This window comes from Aquarana catesbeiana, linkage group LG04 (genome assembly GCF_042186555.1).
Source record: "Aquarana catesbeiana isolate 2022-GZ linkage group LG04, ASM4218655v1, whole genome shotgun sequence".
Taxonomy (NCBI): domain Eukaryota; kingdom Metazoa; phylum Chordata; class Amphibia; order Anura; family Ranidae; genus Aquarana; species Aquarana catesbeiana.
This window is the reverse complement of record NC_133327.1, coordinates 193,175,049-193,190,643: the sequence shown is the minus strand read 5'-3', so window position 1 is coordinate 193,190,643 and position 15,595 is coordinate 193,175,049. Positions and strand designations below refer to the sequence as shown.

General features: G+C 44.3%; 1 protein-coding gene across 1 annotated transcript in view; it reads left to right on the top strand.

Annotated features, from left to right (window-relative positions):
• Positions 1-15,595, top strand: part of DHX36 (DEAH-box helicase 36) — a 174,986-nt gene that overhangs the window by 16,395 nt on the left and 142,996 nt on the right. Inside the window, exons 3-5 of the mRNA XM_073626057.1 lie at positions 1,054-1,237; positions 7,152-7,190; positions 9,454-9,624. Coding sequence (XP_073482158.1) covers positions 1,054-1,237; positions 7,152-7,190; positions 9,454-9,624 — 394 coding nt within the window. The remainder of the gene's footprint in view (positions 1-1,053; positions 1,238-7,151; positions 7,191-9,453; positions 9,625-15,595) is intronic.

The following is a 15,595-nucleotide window of genomic DNA, read 5'->3' as shown; positions in this document are numbered from 1 at the left end:
TTTAAACATGTAAACACCTAAAATCCAAAACGAGGCTGGTCCTTAAGTGGTTAATCTACTGCAAAATGAAGCGCCTTTTTTTTTCCTCCCCTAAATGTTTTTCCATACCATACCTCACGAGTGACCCTACTTGGATGAGGAGCGTACGGAGAACATTGCAGCATTCGGAATCGCTTGATGAGGAGGGAATTCTGTCGGATGTTTGAATCAGCTGTTCCTGTCTGAGTGATCTTGCACATGTGAGCCCATAAGATCTCTGTAATGGAGGTCCTACATATCTGGTAAGCGGCCTTTTTGTACATCAATGTTATTGCCTGGCATGTGGAAGTATATGATAAAGACAACATCCCCTATTTATTGAAGGACTTGTTCCCAGTGAAGTTTTATATATTTGGGTGTCATCTAATAAGGACGCTACCAAGCCCTCTGATGGATTTTATATATATATTTTTTCTTTAATTTTCTTTCAATCCACAAATTTTCTAATCCAGCTTTTATTTAAGTTTGGTGTCAATCCTTGGTTTTTACACTAATTTATATTTTGTATATTTGTCAGTTTGTTTGTTATAGGTTGCGCATCTAATTCCATCTATACACTGTTAAAACTGAATATTCAGGTTTTTTTTTTTAGGTTGCAGCACTTTCACTAAAACTATGTCACTACAGGTTTAAAATCTATTATTTCACCATATTTGTTTGCACATTGTTCTTTGGGGGTAGCGCGGATTGTCCACGTTACAGATCGTTTACAATCACTTAAACCTAGAAATGTGACAACAGTACTGTAGTGCAGGCAGCTTGTGCTCCCAGGTTCTCATGTTAGTCTTCAAATCAATCCCTGTTGTTCACTTGGCAAGTTTATTGGAAATATGTCTTTATCGTGTAAAAGTTTGTGTATGCCTTTAGGCAAAAACTGCAGAAATTCATGCATTACTCTAATTGGCCACCTGTAAAGTTTATCTATTTTAAAAATGTTCGGAGGGTCTGGCTGATAAGTATTACATCACTTTGTATTGCTCCATCTTTATTTTTTATTTATTTTTTTTTTTTCAGAAACAGTACCCCCGCTCAACTTAGAGAGACTGCATTCACAGAAAAAGATGCTTGGGATGATGATGATGATGATGATGAATATGCGTGTGTTAGTGAGTGCTATAGGGGAAATGCAGCCTTGGATCAACAACTTAAAGAAGAGCTGCAGAGGAAAAAAAACAATTCCACATATGCTGAAATGCAGGTGATTCATTTTAGAACATTTTATACCCGTCATAAAATATACTCATTATATGAAATAACTACTATACTCATTCACCACTGGACAAGGAATTGTGTACTTGTTTGTAAATTAGATATTTATGAAACAGTGCAGCCTAGTGCTCTGTGACTGCTGCCTCTGGAGTGAAAGCCAGAAAACCCAGTAAAATTACTGAACAATATGCGGTGCTAGAAAATATTAATTCTCATTGTGCCATTTGGTTTCAAATATCCTCCAATAATACGCTGGAACCGTTCTGATATTATGATATATTGTTGTTTTTGTTTGTGTTTTTATTTTTTAAGCCAAGCCAAAGCTTTTTTTTGTTTTAATGTGTATGGTCATCTTAAGGGAAGAAGTAGCTGGTGGTATTGTAATGAGGGAGGTGTGGTCCAGACTGGGAATACATGCCCTATCACAACCTGTTCTGTGAGGCAAAAACACAGAGAATGTTGGGAGCTGACCTACAGGAAGTGATGCAACCAGAATGAATGTTTTAAAAAAAATTTAATTTCAAACATTTTTTGGGTAAGATAAGTGAGAGATAAGAACATTGGGATTGCTGTGGCAGAAATGATATTACAAAAGGATTCTTTCGATTATGAAAAGTGTAATTCTGCCCAAAAAGGTAAATTTAGCCTTTAAGGCCTCATGCCCACGGACATTTTTACAGCCACTTTTTTTGAGCATTTTTTGCAGCTTAAAAACGTCTCTCCATATTAGCCTATGGCCTCATGCCCACCATGGCATTTTTGAGCTGTAAGTGGCATAGGTGTTTTTAAGCTCCAAAAAAAACCCCCAGGACCAGTGCGTTCTGAGGCTCCAGCGCTAGAGCTGTAAAAACGCCAGACGCCGGTAAAAGGTGTTAAACGTGATTTAATGGGGCTTAACGCTGTAAACACAGCGTTATGCACTGTCCCGCGTTTCTCTGTCTCTATTCAAAATCAATGGTTTCCTATGGGAGCCCATTGATTTGAATAGAAGTCGCACCAGAAGTCGGATCAACATGATCCGACTTGCTGTGTGACTTGTGTGCTGGGAACCCCGACAAAATTTTGCGTGAGGTTCCCCCCCAAGATCCATACCAGACCCTTATCCGAGCATGCAGCCAGCAGGTCAGGAAAGGAGAGGGGGGGCAAGCGAGCGCGCGCCCCCCGCCCCCCCTCATGGACCATACCAGGCCACATGCCCTCAACATGGGGGGTGGGTGCTTTGGGGCAGAGGCATGTTGATAAGGACAAGGGCCTCTTCCTGACAACCCTTGCCGGTGGTTGTCGGGGTCTGCGGACGGGGACTTATCGTGATCTGGAAGCCCCATTTAACAAGGGCCCCCCCCCCAGATCACGGCCCCCCCCACCCTAGGTGAATGAGTACCCCCCCTACCATTCACCTAAATAAAAAAAGTGTCAAAAATAAACACACTACACAGGTATTTAAAGTATTTTATTAAAGCAGCTCCGGTTCTTCTCCCCTCTCTCCGCTATCTTCTGCTCTTTTGCTGGGTCTTCTCCCCTCTCTCCGCTATCTTCTGCCCTTTTGCTGGGTCTTCTCCCCTCTCCGGTTCTTCTCCGCTATCTTCTGCTCTTTTGCTGAGAGAGAAGAACTGGAGAGGGGAGAAGACCCAGCAAAAAAGCAGAAGATAGCGGAGAGAGAGGGGAGAAGAACCGGAGAGGGGAGAAGAACGGAGCTACTTTAATAAAATACTTTAAATACCTGTGTAGTGTGTTTTATTTTTGACACTTTTTTTATTTAGGTGAATGGTAGGGAGGTACTCATTCACCTAGGGTGGGGGGCTGTGATATCTGGGGGGGGGAGCCCTTGTTAAAGCGGGCTTCCAGATCACAATAAGTCCCCACCCGCAAACCCCGACAACCACCGGGCAAGGGTTTTTGGGAAGAGGCCCTTGTCCTCATCAACATGGGGACAAGGTGCTTTGGGGTGGGGGTGGGGCGCAGCCCCCTCTGCCCCAAAGCACCCACCCCCATGTTGAGGGCATGTGGCCTGGTATGGTCCAGGAGGGGGTGCTCGCTCGTCCCCCCCACTTTCCTGACCTGCCGAGCTGCGTGCTCGGATAAGGGTCTGTATGGATCTTGGGTGGAAGCTCACGCAAAATTTTGTAGGGTTCCCCTACAAGATTCTCAGCACACAAGTCGCACAGCAAGTCGGATCATCTTGATCCGACTTCTGGGGCGACTTCTATTCAAATCAATGGGCTCCCATAGGGAACCATTGATTTTGAATAGAGACAGAGAAATGTGGCTGAAAGCTAGCGTGGCTAAACGGGTATTGATGCCAATGCAAAACGCGAAAAAAATCTCATTTTTAACGCCGCTTTTTTCCTGGCGTCGGTACTAGCTTTGCAGCTTGTTTTTTTTAAAACGTCCGTGGGCATGTAGCCTCAGTTACCTGCCCCCTGCAATCCCCACCATAACTTACACTTGCCTGTCCAGGTTCCAGAGATCTTTGTTGAAGCCAACGGTAACCTGCACAAGCTCTTCACAAAGGGTCTCCTGGCCAGGCACTGCTTCTGCCAGCAGCCCTGAAACTCACTGCGCTCTTCTTTTTCAGAAATCGACTTCTTCGACTTCTCCTTACCTTGGTGGTTGCAAAGTGTAATGGGTAGAGTTGCAGAGCCTTATCAAGCCAGAGAAGGAAGTTTGTCAAAGCTTAGATTTTCTAGTAGGAAATTGGTGTGTGAAATAGTACTGATTATGAAAGCAGACAGCTCTGGGGAGACACTATATAAGGTCCAGCTGTTGAGTTCAAGTATGCTTAAAATGTAGACCTTTCAAATAAAATGAATAATTTGCTTGGTGGTTGTGCAGCAAAAATGCGTTTTATATAGAAAGTTTGTAAGTTTATTTACATTTTTACATTCTTTAACCACTTGCTGCCCACCCACAGTACTTTTACTGTGGATGGGTAGCATGACCAGGCTCAGCAACGTAAATATGCTTTGCACATGCGCGCTGGCACACTGCTCCCATGTGGACACAGCGGATTATAGTTCCTGGCTGCATTAAGCGATCAAAATATCAACAAAGCTGTGAATTTCATTCAGAACAGCTGTGATTCCTGTAGAGTGGGGGTCGGCAACCCGTCGATCGCCAACAGGTGACGGGTAGACTGCAAAGACGTCCCGCTGTTGCTGAGTTTGCCGACTCTGTCCTTACTCCAGAGCGGCGCATGCTCACCCAATTCCAGGCTTCAGAGGCAGTCCCCACCCCTTGCAGACGTGCGACTGCGAGGCGGGGAGAGCCTCCGGAATAGCTCACGCGGGTTCGGCTCTTCTCCGAATACACGCCTGAGCGCTTTGCGCCCCTCGCCAACGGCCCTCCTCACCGATCCAAGGGAAGGGATCACTGCACCTTCCCTGTGCCACTCTGCATATAAAACTTCTTTAAACTCCAGCCCTCCTGCCACTCCAGCCCTAATGACAGCCCCATTACTATACCCTCCTGATTCCCCCGCCCCCACCAATACCATACCCTCCTGACAGCCCAGCCCTCCTGACCCCACCAATACCTTACCCTTCTGACACCCCAGTGCCATGCACTCTTGAGATTCCAACCCTCCTGATTCCCCTGTACTGTGCCCTCCTTATCTCCCAGTACCATGCTGTCCTGACCCCCCTGACCCCCTATTCCTTGCCCTCCTGACTCCTACCATGCATGCTACTGACCTCTATAAGCGGCCCTACATCCTACCGACTCCTGGACATTGCCCTGCATCCTACACTGACCCCGGGACACTGCCCTACATCCTACACTGACCCCGGGACACTGCCCTACATCCTACACTGACCCCGGGACACTGCCCTACATCCTACACTGACCCCGGGACACTGCCCTACATCTTACACTGACCCCGGGACACTGCCCTACATTCTACTGGGCCCCTGCCCTACATTCTACTGGGCCCTGGGCACTGCCATACAAACTACTTGCACTGGCCAGAAATCAGAGCAGGTAGCCAGGCCTGAAATTAGTCAAAAAAATCAGCCTGCAGTACCAGATGTTCTGCTTTCATGATGAACTCCAGCATCAGACTTTTGGGGGTAACTAATTGCTCCCCAAACATGAAAAAATTGTGAATGAAAGTGAATGCTGAGTTTCTCACTGAAGCTAACTTAGGGTAAGTTTATATTTTTACAGTGATTTTAAGTTTAGTGATCTTTTGATCTCTTCAATATTGTCCAGGTAGATCAAAGTTTGCCTACCCTGTTGCAGAGTGATACTGTGATTGTCCCACCGCAATCACATGGCACCTGGGCCAATCTCGACACCTTGTACCCATGTGATTTAGCTGTAGCTAATCACAGCATGTCAACAATAAGCCCAGCTGTTATGAATGTATCCCATTTGTGACTATGGTGACACTGAAATTCTCTGATGAAAGTATGTAAAATAAATAAATGTTTAGAAAATTGAATGTGTTTTATATTTTTTTTGTTTTTTTTAACATACTGTCAACAGTCAGTATCCTGATCACGGCCACACCAGTTATATGAAGACAAAAAATGACAACTTCAATAAAACTGGCCATGCCTCTTACTAAATACCTGTGTAATTTCCAAAAAGGGGTCATTTGGGGGATATTTGTACTGTCTTGGCATTTTAGGGCCTCAAGAAATGAGGCCGTCTGTACATAAGTACTGATCAATTTTCAAAAATACTACATGTGCTTTGTTCATATTTTATGACTAGGGTTTAAAACCACTTTAAATGCCCTTTTGGGGAGACCATCCTTGAGAGCCCAGGTATAAGGAGGATTATCTGCACTCATCCGAAAATCAGTATAATGATGTTTTAATGCAAAGAACCCCATTTTGTGTGAAAAGAGCAGTAATGCGATCATCAGATTATCATAAGTATAACACCCCTGAAGGAAAAAATGGTATCAGTATTTATGTTAAAACCCTTCTTTTTTTTTTTTTTTTTGTTTTGTTTTAGTGGAGATTACTGAAATATAGGAAAACGGGTAAAAAATTGCCTCCTGCGTCAATTACTGTTACTGACCAGTTAATCATTTTAAAAATTTTCAGCTGGTGGTGATAGCAACTTTTAATTTTTTTTCAATTTAATTTACTAATTTATTATGTTAGAATAAAAATTAACACACGTTTTAGAAACGTTTACACACCATGTGGATTGTTTATTTTGTATATCATCTATTAATTGAACTATACGGCACAGGTTCAAGGATGACCTTTTTTGTGCAAATCTGCATTTTAGCACAAAATCATTGTTCTTTACAGTGCTTAAAGTTGACCTCTCTCTTTATACTGCTGCAATAAAGTGCATTTTTTTTATTTCATGATTTTTCAAAGTCTTAAAGCAGAGTTCCAGTCGTTTTTGTGTTTATTAAAACTCAGCAGCTACAAAAACTGTAGCTGCTGACTTAATAAACACACACTCGTCTGTCCCAGGATCCAGCGATGCGGCCGCCTGAACCCTTGGTTCTCTCCCTCGCCTTTCCCCGGCGCCGACATTACAAGTGTGGGCACCCGGCTGTGAGGGCTCGTGGATTCACAGCTAGGTGCGCATGCACGAGTCGCGCTGCGCCTCCACAGTGGCTGGGCAATCTTTGGGCACCTGTGACGTGTCGCACAAGATTGCAGGGAGGGGTAGAGTAGAACTTCCGCTCTAGTCGCCTAGGCGGCCCAAGCAGAAGTGGGAGCGGGGCACCTGTTAAAACTAAAAAAAAAATTACATGCCAAATGTGGCATAGAAGGGGGGTGAGGAGTGCCTAAAGCGGTACTTCCACTTTTGGGTGGAACTACGCTTTATTGTGCTGTGGAATATACTAGCTTGCTGTATAATTGTTTATTTGTGTAATAACTTATATTTATACCCTGCACTATCTTTAGTGATTTTGTTTTATTTTGTATTTCTAGCGGTTCCGTGAAAAGTTACCTTCGTACACTATGAGAGCGGTAAGCTAATATGATTAAATATATTTTTTTGTCTGTAGTTCTGCTAATGGAAATATTTAATATTATAATGATATTACCAATATTGCCATACGGGGAACAGGATGCTAGATAGAGCAGTGTTCAGCGCAACATATTGGACCACGAGAGAGTCGGGTTGAGTGGGGACAGCTTGCAATGTTGCTGGTTGGTGCTGGAACTCATGGGCAATGGTCTCCAGAGTACAATGTATTTGAAGACCTTGCTAGCAGGGCACTTTACAGGTCCAGCACAATGATCCCCCTGAAGCGGGTAGTAGTCCATGAAGTTCTTGAGGGGCAGATGTTAAGATTTGGCCTTTTGGTCCTGCAGCATAATGTGCTGCATTCGTCTTTGGTGAAGCAGATGACAATTTTTTCCCTTATGTGTTCCCAGTGCAATTCTACAAGCAGAGCAATACACCGCAGTAGCAGTGATTAAAAAGAATGGACTGGTGTGGTGGTGTCATTGCACATCTGTGCATAGACAACATCATCAGTTCCACTGGCATCGTAATGTGTGATCACATCACAGCTCCGGAGGTTCAGCTGCTCTCAGGCACAGTCCATGTACAGCTGCAATAGCCATCAGCGTTGGGGCACTGTAGGTATTATTGGGGGTGATTTGCCAATTAGGTGTCTGGCTTGGGTTGACACTTAGCTGGGTAGCTGCTCCCTTATAGGGTATTGTAGGCCTGTGAACCCTCAGCAAGCCATCGCCTTATGCAGGCAGAGAGTTTGGGGTGGGGAGGGGTGCTGGAGGACAATGTGGTGGGCACCCAAATTTCTCTGTTGGGTAGGGAGGACCCTCTGCACATTTCTCCCTGCAATAGCTACCCTAAGGGTCAAATTGGCTCTGAATTCCTTCCCTTATCTGGTATTTTTGCTTCCTCAAGGACACAATCATCTGGCTCATTTTGTGTCAAGGGAGGAATTTTCTGCTGCCATTTCTGCTTTGCCGGACTGACTCTCAAGGGTTCTCATGGGTTTGGAATGCTTGGGATGAAAGTGGGGGTGCTTTCCTTCCCCTCCCCTTTTCTGGGGGGGATGAGGTGTCAGAGAATCATCCTCAAGAGGAGGAAGCTGTTGAGGAATGGGAATTCTCTGTGGATAGGTCCTCCTAGGAGGGATCTCGGGGTCCCGCTCTGCCTCGGGCACACAAGACCACAGTGGGGTTCCTTGCGCACATGGTGAGTACTAACTTGAAGTTGCCACGTCCAGAGTCCTTTTCTCCTAAAATCACTGGATTTGAGTCCTGGCGGCTGTCTAAACAACCCAAATCTTTTCCAAGGCACCCTCACTCGTAGTAAAAGATGTTTGCTGATTAAGCTCGCCTGAAAGGTGGTTTTACCACTGAAGCAATTTGCTCAGTAGTACCCTATAGAGGAGGAATTTTGCAATAAATGGGGGTTCTCCAGCTGTTGAGCTGGCTATTTCCTACTTGAATAAGACCCTGACGGTCCAAGTGGATGAGGTCCTGGTCTTCAAGGATGCTACAGATAGATGTGAGGTTAGAGGTCCTTTTTAAGATGGCCTCCTCTCATAGGATCAGCTTTGTAAAGCCTATTGTAAATGGAAAAAATGTGTTGTGCTACATACATTTTTCATTTTTTTTTTCCACATTTTTTTATTTTGTGATAATATCTCACTTGATTGTTGCAGCTGTATTTTGTTATCAGACCTCACAAGCGCAGTTTATTTTTTGTATTCAATTTTTGTAGCCCTTTGTAACTGATATGGGAGTTTGCCAGGCCCTCAAAGTTTGGGCAAAGCATTGAGTTTCTCAGTGGAATCTTTGGAAAACTACATAAGGCAGCTTTCCTGAATGGACACCATGTCTGTCCACATGAGAAGGATCTTATGGCTCAATCCCTGGAGTATTTAGGCTTCATCCTCGGCATGGTACAGGTGAAGGAACTGAACTTTGATTCAAAGGTAGAGTCCCTGATGTTGGAAATTTCAAATACAGACTCCAGTTTTGGTCAAAAAAATTTAGCAGGTAGCTTTGTGGTGGGGTTTTCCCCTAATCTGTTTTGGATGTGTTGTCCTTGTTGCTGTGTTGCACGCCCCTCATGTTCAGTGCTTTGGGACATCCCAAGTAGTCATGAATATGAAGTACCTTGTGTCCTGTGATGTACTCCAAGAAAATGATTTTATAGATAAACCAACAATCCTAATGTTTTACTTGTCAAGTTGCATTTCTTTAAATGTACTGCATGATGTTTATTTAAGCTGTTTTCCAATTTTAGGAGATCGTTAGAATAATAAACTCCAATCAGGTGACAGTCATTAGTGGTGAGACTGGGTGTGGAAAAACTACCCAAGTGACACAGTTTATTTTGGATGACCATATCATGAGAGGCAAGGGGTCTACATGCCACATTGTCTGCACTCAACCAAGAAGAATAAGTGCCATATCGGTGAGATATTATAACTACATTCTCAACAAACTTGCTTTTTTTTTTTTTTGAGTGGCCATGCTATTTTAAACAAAATATAGGCTTTATGATATTCGGGTTGTTTTCAAGTTGTAGCCAACATTATTGTAATACTAGGATATGTACTGTCAGTCATTACAGGACCAATACACGTAAATCATAGGTTAGCTTTAAGAGCTGCATTTACCATTGCATACATACCAAATGGGAACTTGATGTATTTGGATCATTATTAGGTTTCCTTATTATTTTGCTTTTTAGTGAACCTAGCACACCAATGTCAGACTGAGGTCCATCAGTTGCTGGTCTGTCAGCTGCCCAGCCCGACTGTCTCTTTATTCCTGAGAATGCATAATAATGTAAAATAACATAACCAAAAGCTACCAAAGTTCTGTTGACGCTGCTATACATCCAGGAGTAAGTAGACTGTGCGTGAGGGCAAGCAGTTGATAAGGTAGGTTTCAGGTGACCCCCTCACTCTTTAAATTCAAGTGTCTGATTCAGATTCTGCTAAATAAGGCTATGTGAACCTTTTTATATATTTCTTTTTCCTGTAAGTAATCCCCCCCCCCAATTGAGTATTTTAATTGCTGAAGGTGTCCCAGTTCAGAATATTCTCCTTGTTGAGTTTCTGTTACACAATAGTGACACATTATATATGGCTCCAAAAAATTGACAGAGTTTGTGTAGTTATTTGCCTAAGCTTAGTCCTGACTGGTCTGCCTTTTATTCTGTAATGATCCATTTCAGGCTAAAAGAGGCTTACCTCTGACTACCTGTAGTATCAGTCAGCCAGATTACTATAGTGTACAGGTTGTTGGTTTTGCTTCGGTAGATGCCTCTCCTTTCACATACTAATATCCTAAAAATCTTTAGTTCTAACTAGCTCTTGAATTGTTCACATAAATATCTGTAAATATTATTCATTTTAATATGGGAGTTTAGTGACCTGTTTTAGTATTTTAATAATGTCATTTTTTTCACACTCAGTACTTTGGTTAGGTTAAATACTATAGTGAAAATGTTATTTCTTTATCGCCCGTTGAGGGATGCAGAGACAAGAGAAAATTATATACAGTTTGGTTGTGTTGCTGCCTCCAGGAGATTAGAGACACTGGCAAAACATAAAACATTAACCTACTCCCCACTGTATAGCCTCCCCTCTAACCATTGCTATACCTCAGGTTTTTGTCATAGTGACCTATGAATGTGGACACTTTCCCGTCATAGATAGATACATATATCTATCTCACACACACGGTATTGGGACGCCTGCCTTTACACGCACGTGAACTTTAATGGCGCCCCCTGTCTGTTCCTAGGGTTCAGTATTGAGTTGGCCCACTCTTTGCAGCTATAACAGCTTCAACTCTTCTGTGAAGGCTGCCCACAAGGTTTAAGAGTGTGTCTATGGGACTGTTTGACCAGGTCAGGCACTGGACGAGAAGGCCTGGCTCGCAGTCTCCACTCTCATTCAACCCAAAGGTGTTCTATTGGGTTGAGGTCAGGACTCTGTGCAAGCCAGTAGAGTTCCTCCACCCCAAACTCACTCATCCATGTCTTTATGGACCTTGGTTTGTGCATTGGTGCGCAGTCATGTTGGAACAGGAAGGGCCATCCCCAAACTGTTCCCACAAAGTTGGGAGCATGACATGGTCTGAAAATTTTTTGGTATGCTGACATCTTAAGAATTCCCTTCACTGGAACTAAGGGGCCAAGCTCAACTCCTGAAAAACAACCCCACACCCCGCACATAAACGTGCACTGGTCCAAATCATTTGGTGGCGGAGGGATTATGGTGTGGGGTTGTTTTTCAGGGGTTGGGGTTGGCCCCTTAGTCCCTCTTAGGCCCTTTGATGTCAGAGATCATTCCCCTATGTGCCGAGCCTTTTAAAATGATACGTTCAAAGGGGGATGGGGCAGAGAACTGCAAATATGAAGTAATAGTTTGAGCATAGTTCCGGTAGATATCCATAAAACGCCTGGCAAGGTAGGTCACATTTATCCAGAAGCTTGGCAAATGGGAGCAGTTTACGAAATCTAGGGTCTATTAAGTGGCCAAAATGGAACAGGTTCCTTGACGCCCAAGGAGAGGACATATGGTAAGTGATGCTGTCGGGCATCTTGGGGTTGTACAGAAAGGAGGTCAGCAGTGACTTTTCCGAGGAAAGGGCACACTGGTGGGACAATGTGCGACAAAGTGTCCTGAGCTGGGACATAGTCCCCAAGAGTCAACCAGGGTCTACCTCCACATTCGCATTCCAGAGTAGATTGTCGGGGTGTATCTGGGGTACCCACAGTTTTTCTATTTCCGTCCATTTATTGAACGAGCGTTGGGTAAACTAAGAGGCAATTGAGCGTAGCTGGGTCGCTTGATAATATTTATTAGGATTGGCAAACACTAAGCCACCATCCGAGCGCGAGACCATGAGCACCGAACTGGGTATCCTATGTAGTCTATAATTCCATACATATTGCAGCAAATCTGCTTGCAGTTTTTTCAGGTGTGCATAAGGGATAGGGAGGGGGTAGTGTTTGGAACAAATATAGGAGCTTGGGGAGGATGGAAGTCTTCATGGAAGCTATATGTTCCAAAAGGGAAAAGTGACGTTTCTTCCACTGTTGCTGATTTATATGGGGGGAAGTTTTCCTGGTACATCGTATGGAAAGTCGGGGTAATAAAGACTCCCATGAAGCGATCAAGCTCAGCATGCAAATTTGGCAGGGAGATTCTGGATTGGGTCAGAGTAAGGAGGATATCGTCCGGAAATGAGGAGATTTTAAATTTCCTCCCTCTAACCGATATGCCCCGAATGTCCGAGCATTGACGAATTGACGCAGCTAAAGGCTCGACACATAGAGCAAATAATAAAAGGAAGAGCGGGCAACCCTGCCGGGTACCATTGGTCACTAGAAAGGAAGAGGAAAGGGCATAAGGGGTCCGTTCCTGGGACGAAGGGTTACTATAAAGGGGATGGATTGCTCGTAGAAAAGCCCCCCTGAACCCCATATGGTGCAATGTAGCGAATAGAAAAGGCCAGCCGTGGCGGTCAAAAGTCTTTTCCGCATCCAGGCTAAGTATCAAGTACGCCAAGCCTTCGCGATTCGCTACATCAATCAGATCTATAACTCTCCTAGTATTGTCCCCGGCCTGACGAAGGGGTACAAAACCTACCTGATCCTTGTGGATCAGGGAAGGAAGAATCGTGTTCAAGCAGACAGAAGTTTAGTGAAAATTTTTAAGTCTGAGTTCAAAAGGGCTATGGACCTATAGCTAGCACACAGGGAGGCATCTTTATCGGGCTTTGGAATCAAAGTGATAAAAGATCTCTGCATATCTGATGGGATAGGGGTGTCCTAGAGGAAGGCGTTGAATTGTTTACACATACGAGGAAGAAGCAAATGAAGAAAGGTCCTATAGTATTCATAGGGGAAACCATCCGGCTCGGGGACTTTATGGATGGGTAAGGATTTGATAGTGATTTCCAGTTCCTCTTCAATAATAGGTGCGTTAAGAGAGTGAAAGTCTGAAAGCTGAAGATGGGAGATCCCACTCTGCTCAAGATATTGACGCATACAATTCTGATGAGAGAGAGTCGTGAGGGATTGCAGGATTATTGTATAGGTCAGTATAAAACTCCTCAAAGGAACATCTCAGGGATGAGATAGAAGACAACCAGACCCATCCTTGATATGGTGTGGAGCTGTCATATGGGTGTGGTCGCGCATTTTTCTAGCCAGTAGAGAATGGGCCTTGTTACCCTTATAATAGTATACTTGTTTCAATCTAATTAAAGCTTTTTCTACTCGGCCCAATGCCATGTCTCTAAGAGTAGTGTGTAAGTGGACAATCTTTAAGTAAAAGCAGGGATGGGGTAGTTTGCAACTGGCATTCTAGGACCCTAAGTTCTTTTTCAGTTTGTAGTTTAACAGCCCGAGCGTTCATTTTCATAGCCGGAGATTGCTATGCAACGACCGCGAAGGACGGCCTTATGGGCTTCCTATAGGGCAGAGAGAGACACATCGGGGTATCGTTTTCAGCAAAATGGTTTGAGTAGACTCCAGCTCAGATATAGAGGGAAGATGTTGAAGCAGAAAGTTATTTAATTGCCAATGGCAGGGTCTACAAAAGAGGGGTACCTAAGGATAATGTAAGCAAAATAGGGGCATGGGCAGACCAGGAAATCGAATACAGGCTTGCAGATTGAATAATTTTAAGCGTGGGGTTGTTGACGAAAAAGTAGTCCAATACGAAAGTGTGTGCAGTTGGGAGCTGAATAGAATGTATATTGTCTATCCCCAGGGTGGAGAAACCCGCCAGGCATAATGTCTAGTAAGTTGACAAAAACCTCTGGAACCCACTACATGGCGGTCAAGAGCAGCAGAATGGGATAGAAATCACCCCCTATAATCAAATATTCACGTTCGGAATGAAAAAGGCGGGAAAAAACTTTAGACAGAAAGCTAAGTTGTCGGACATTTGGAGCATATAGGACACAGAAGGTAACTGCCTGCATCTGCCACGAGCCTCGAAGGATAATAAAATGACCCTGTGGGTCAATGTAAGAGTCTGAACATGTGACTGTGGAGTTACGTTTAAAGAGTATAGCAACACCAGCCCTTTTACAGGAGTTAGAAGCCGGGTAGGCTGGAGGGTAATATTTTTTATGCGAATGTGAAAGAGCCCCCCCCCCCGGTTAAAGTGAGTCTCCTGAACCAAAATGACATCAGCCCCCTGACTGTCTGAACTCCCCAAGTGCCAGACGCCGCCGTGAACATTCAGTGATGGGACCTTAGCCATTGTGTTGGATAAAAGCAGGGAAAGCAGCACTTTTCTGATCCGATGGGAGGATAACCATGGTACGAAGAGGACTTCATCCTTCAGGAGGATAACCAAGTAGGCGGAGGTGACCACATGATGAACCAGAATAAGAGGAAAAAGATAGCAAAGTCTGAAAAAGAAACAATAAGTTAGTACAATCGGAAACACAAACAGTACAGTGTATATTATAAACCGACTGTGATGAACCTAGCCGGTTGTAAAACTATAAGTTCTGAAATGTCCACCTGACCCCAAGGAGAGTCAGGGGGACACAAGAGTAATCCAAAAGAGGGGAACTTTGAACAGATAACTGGGGGGGGGGGGGGGGGGGTAATGAGAGGGGGAAAAAAAACAACCTCTCTCAGGTCTCATACTAACCAGCCCATAATGTGAATACTGAAAAAAGGAAAACTAAAGGACTAAGGGAACCAAAGGGGACTACAGTATTATCTACATATACGGCAGGTCCGCAAAGAGTAGGCAGGTATCAGGTGGAGGCAAAGAGAAAAAAATAAAAGCGTACAACAGGTATTGGAGTCACAATTCTTTCATCCATTTCTGTGTTTAGTAGACTTGCGGGGAATATCTGGTCCCCTAGGACGTGTAGTTGGTGAGACTCTATTCCGGACTGTGGGTAGCGGAGGGGGTGTAGACACGAGATCCCAGTCAGGGAGCTGAGGAACGGGCTCTTCCAGGATATTGCAGAATGTAGTGAGATCTTCTGGGTAACGCAGTACTGCGGTTTTACCCTGATGTTTCGCGGTGAGGCTGAAAGGAAAACCCCAGCTTTTTGTAATGTGCGCAGAAGGGGTTAAAGTCTTCCTTTTTGAAGAGTGATCCAGGAGAGATCTGGGAACAGCTGTACCTGAGTGTCCTCAAACACCTTGCAAAGGACCTAGCTTTTTTCATAATGTCCTCTTTCAAAGGGTAGGAATGGACCCTGCAAATGACGTCACATGGTTTGGAAGCTGGGCCCTTAGGTCTTAAAACCCCTGGTGTGCTCTGTCCATCTCGATATGTTTAGTGGGAGATTCATCCAGTAAGGTATTAAACAGGGTCTGTAGGGTAGATTGTAGCTCTTTGGCTCCGGTAGACCCCTCACACGGATATTGTCCCTGCACCCCCTATTGT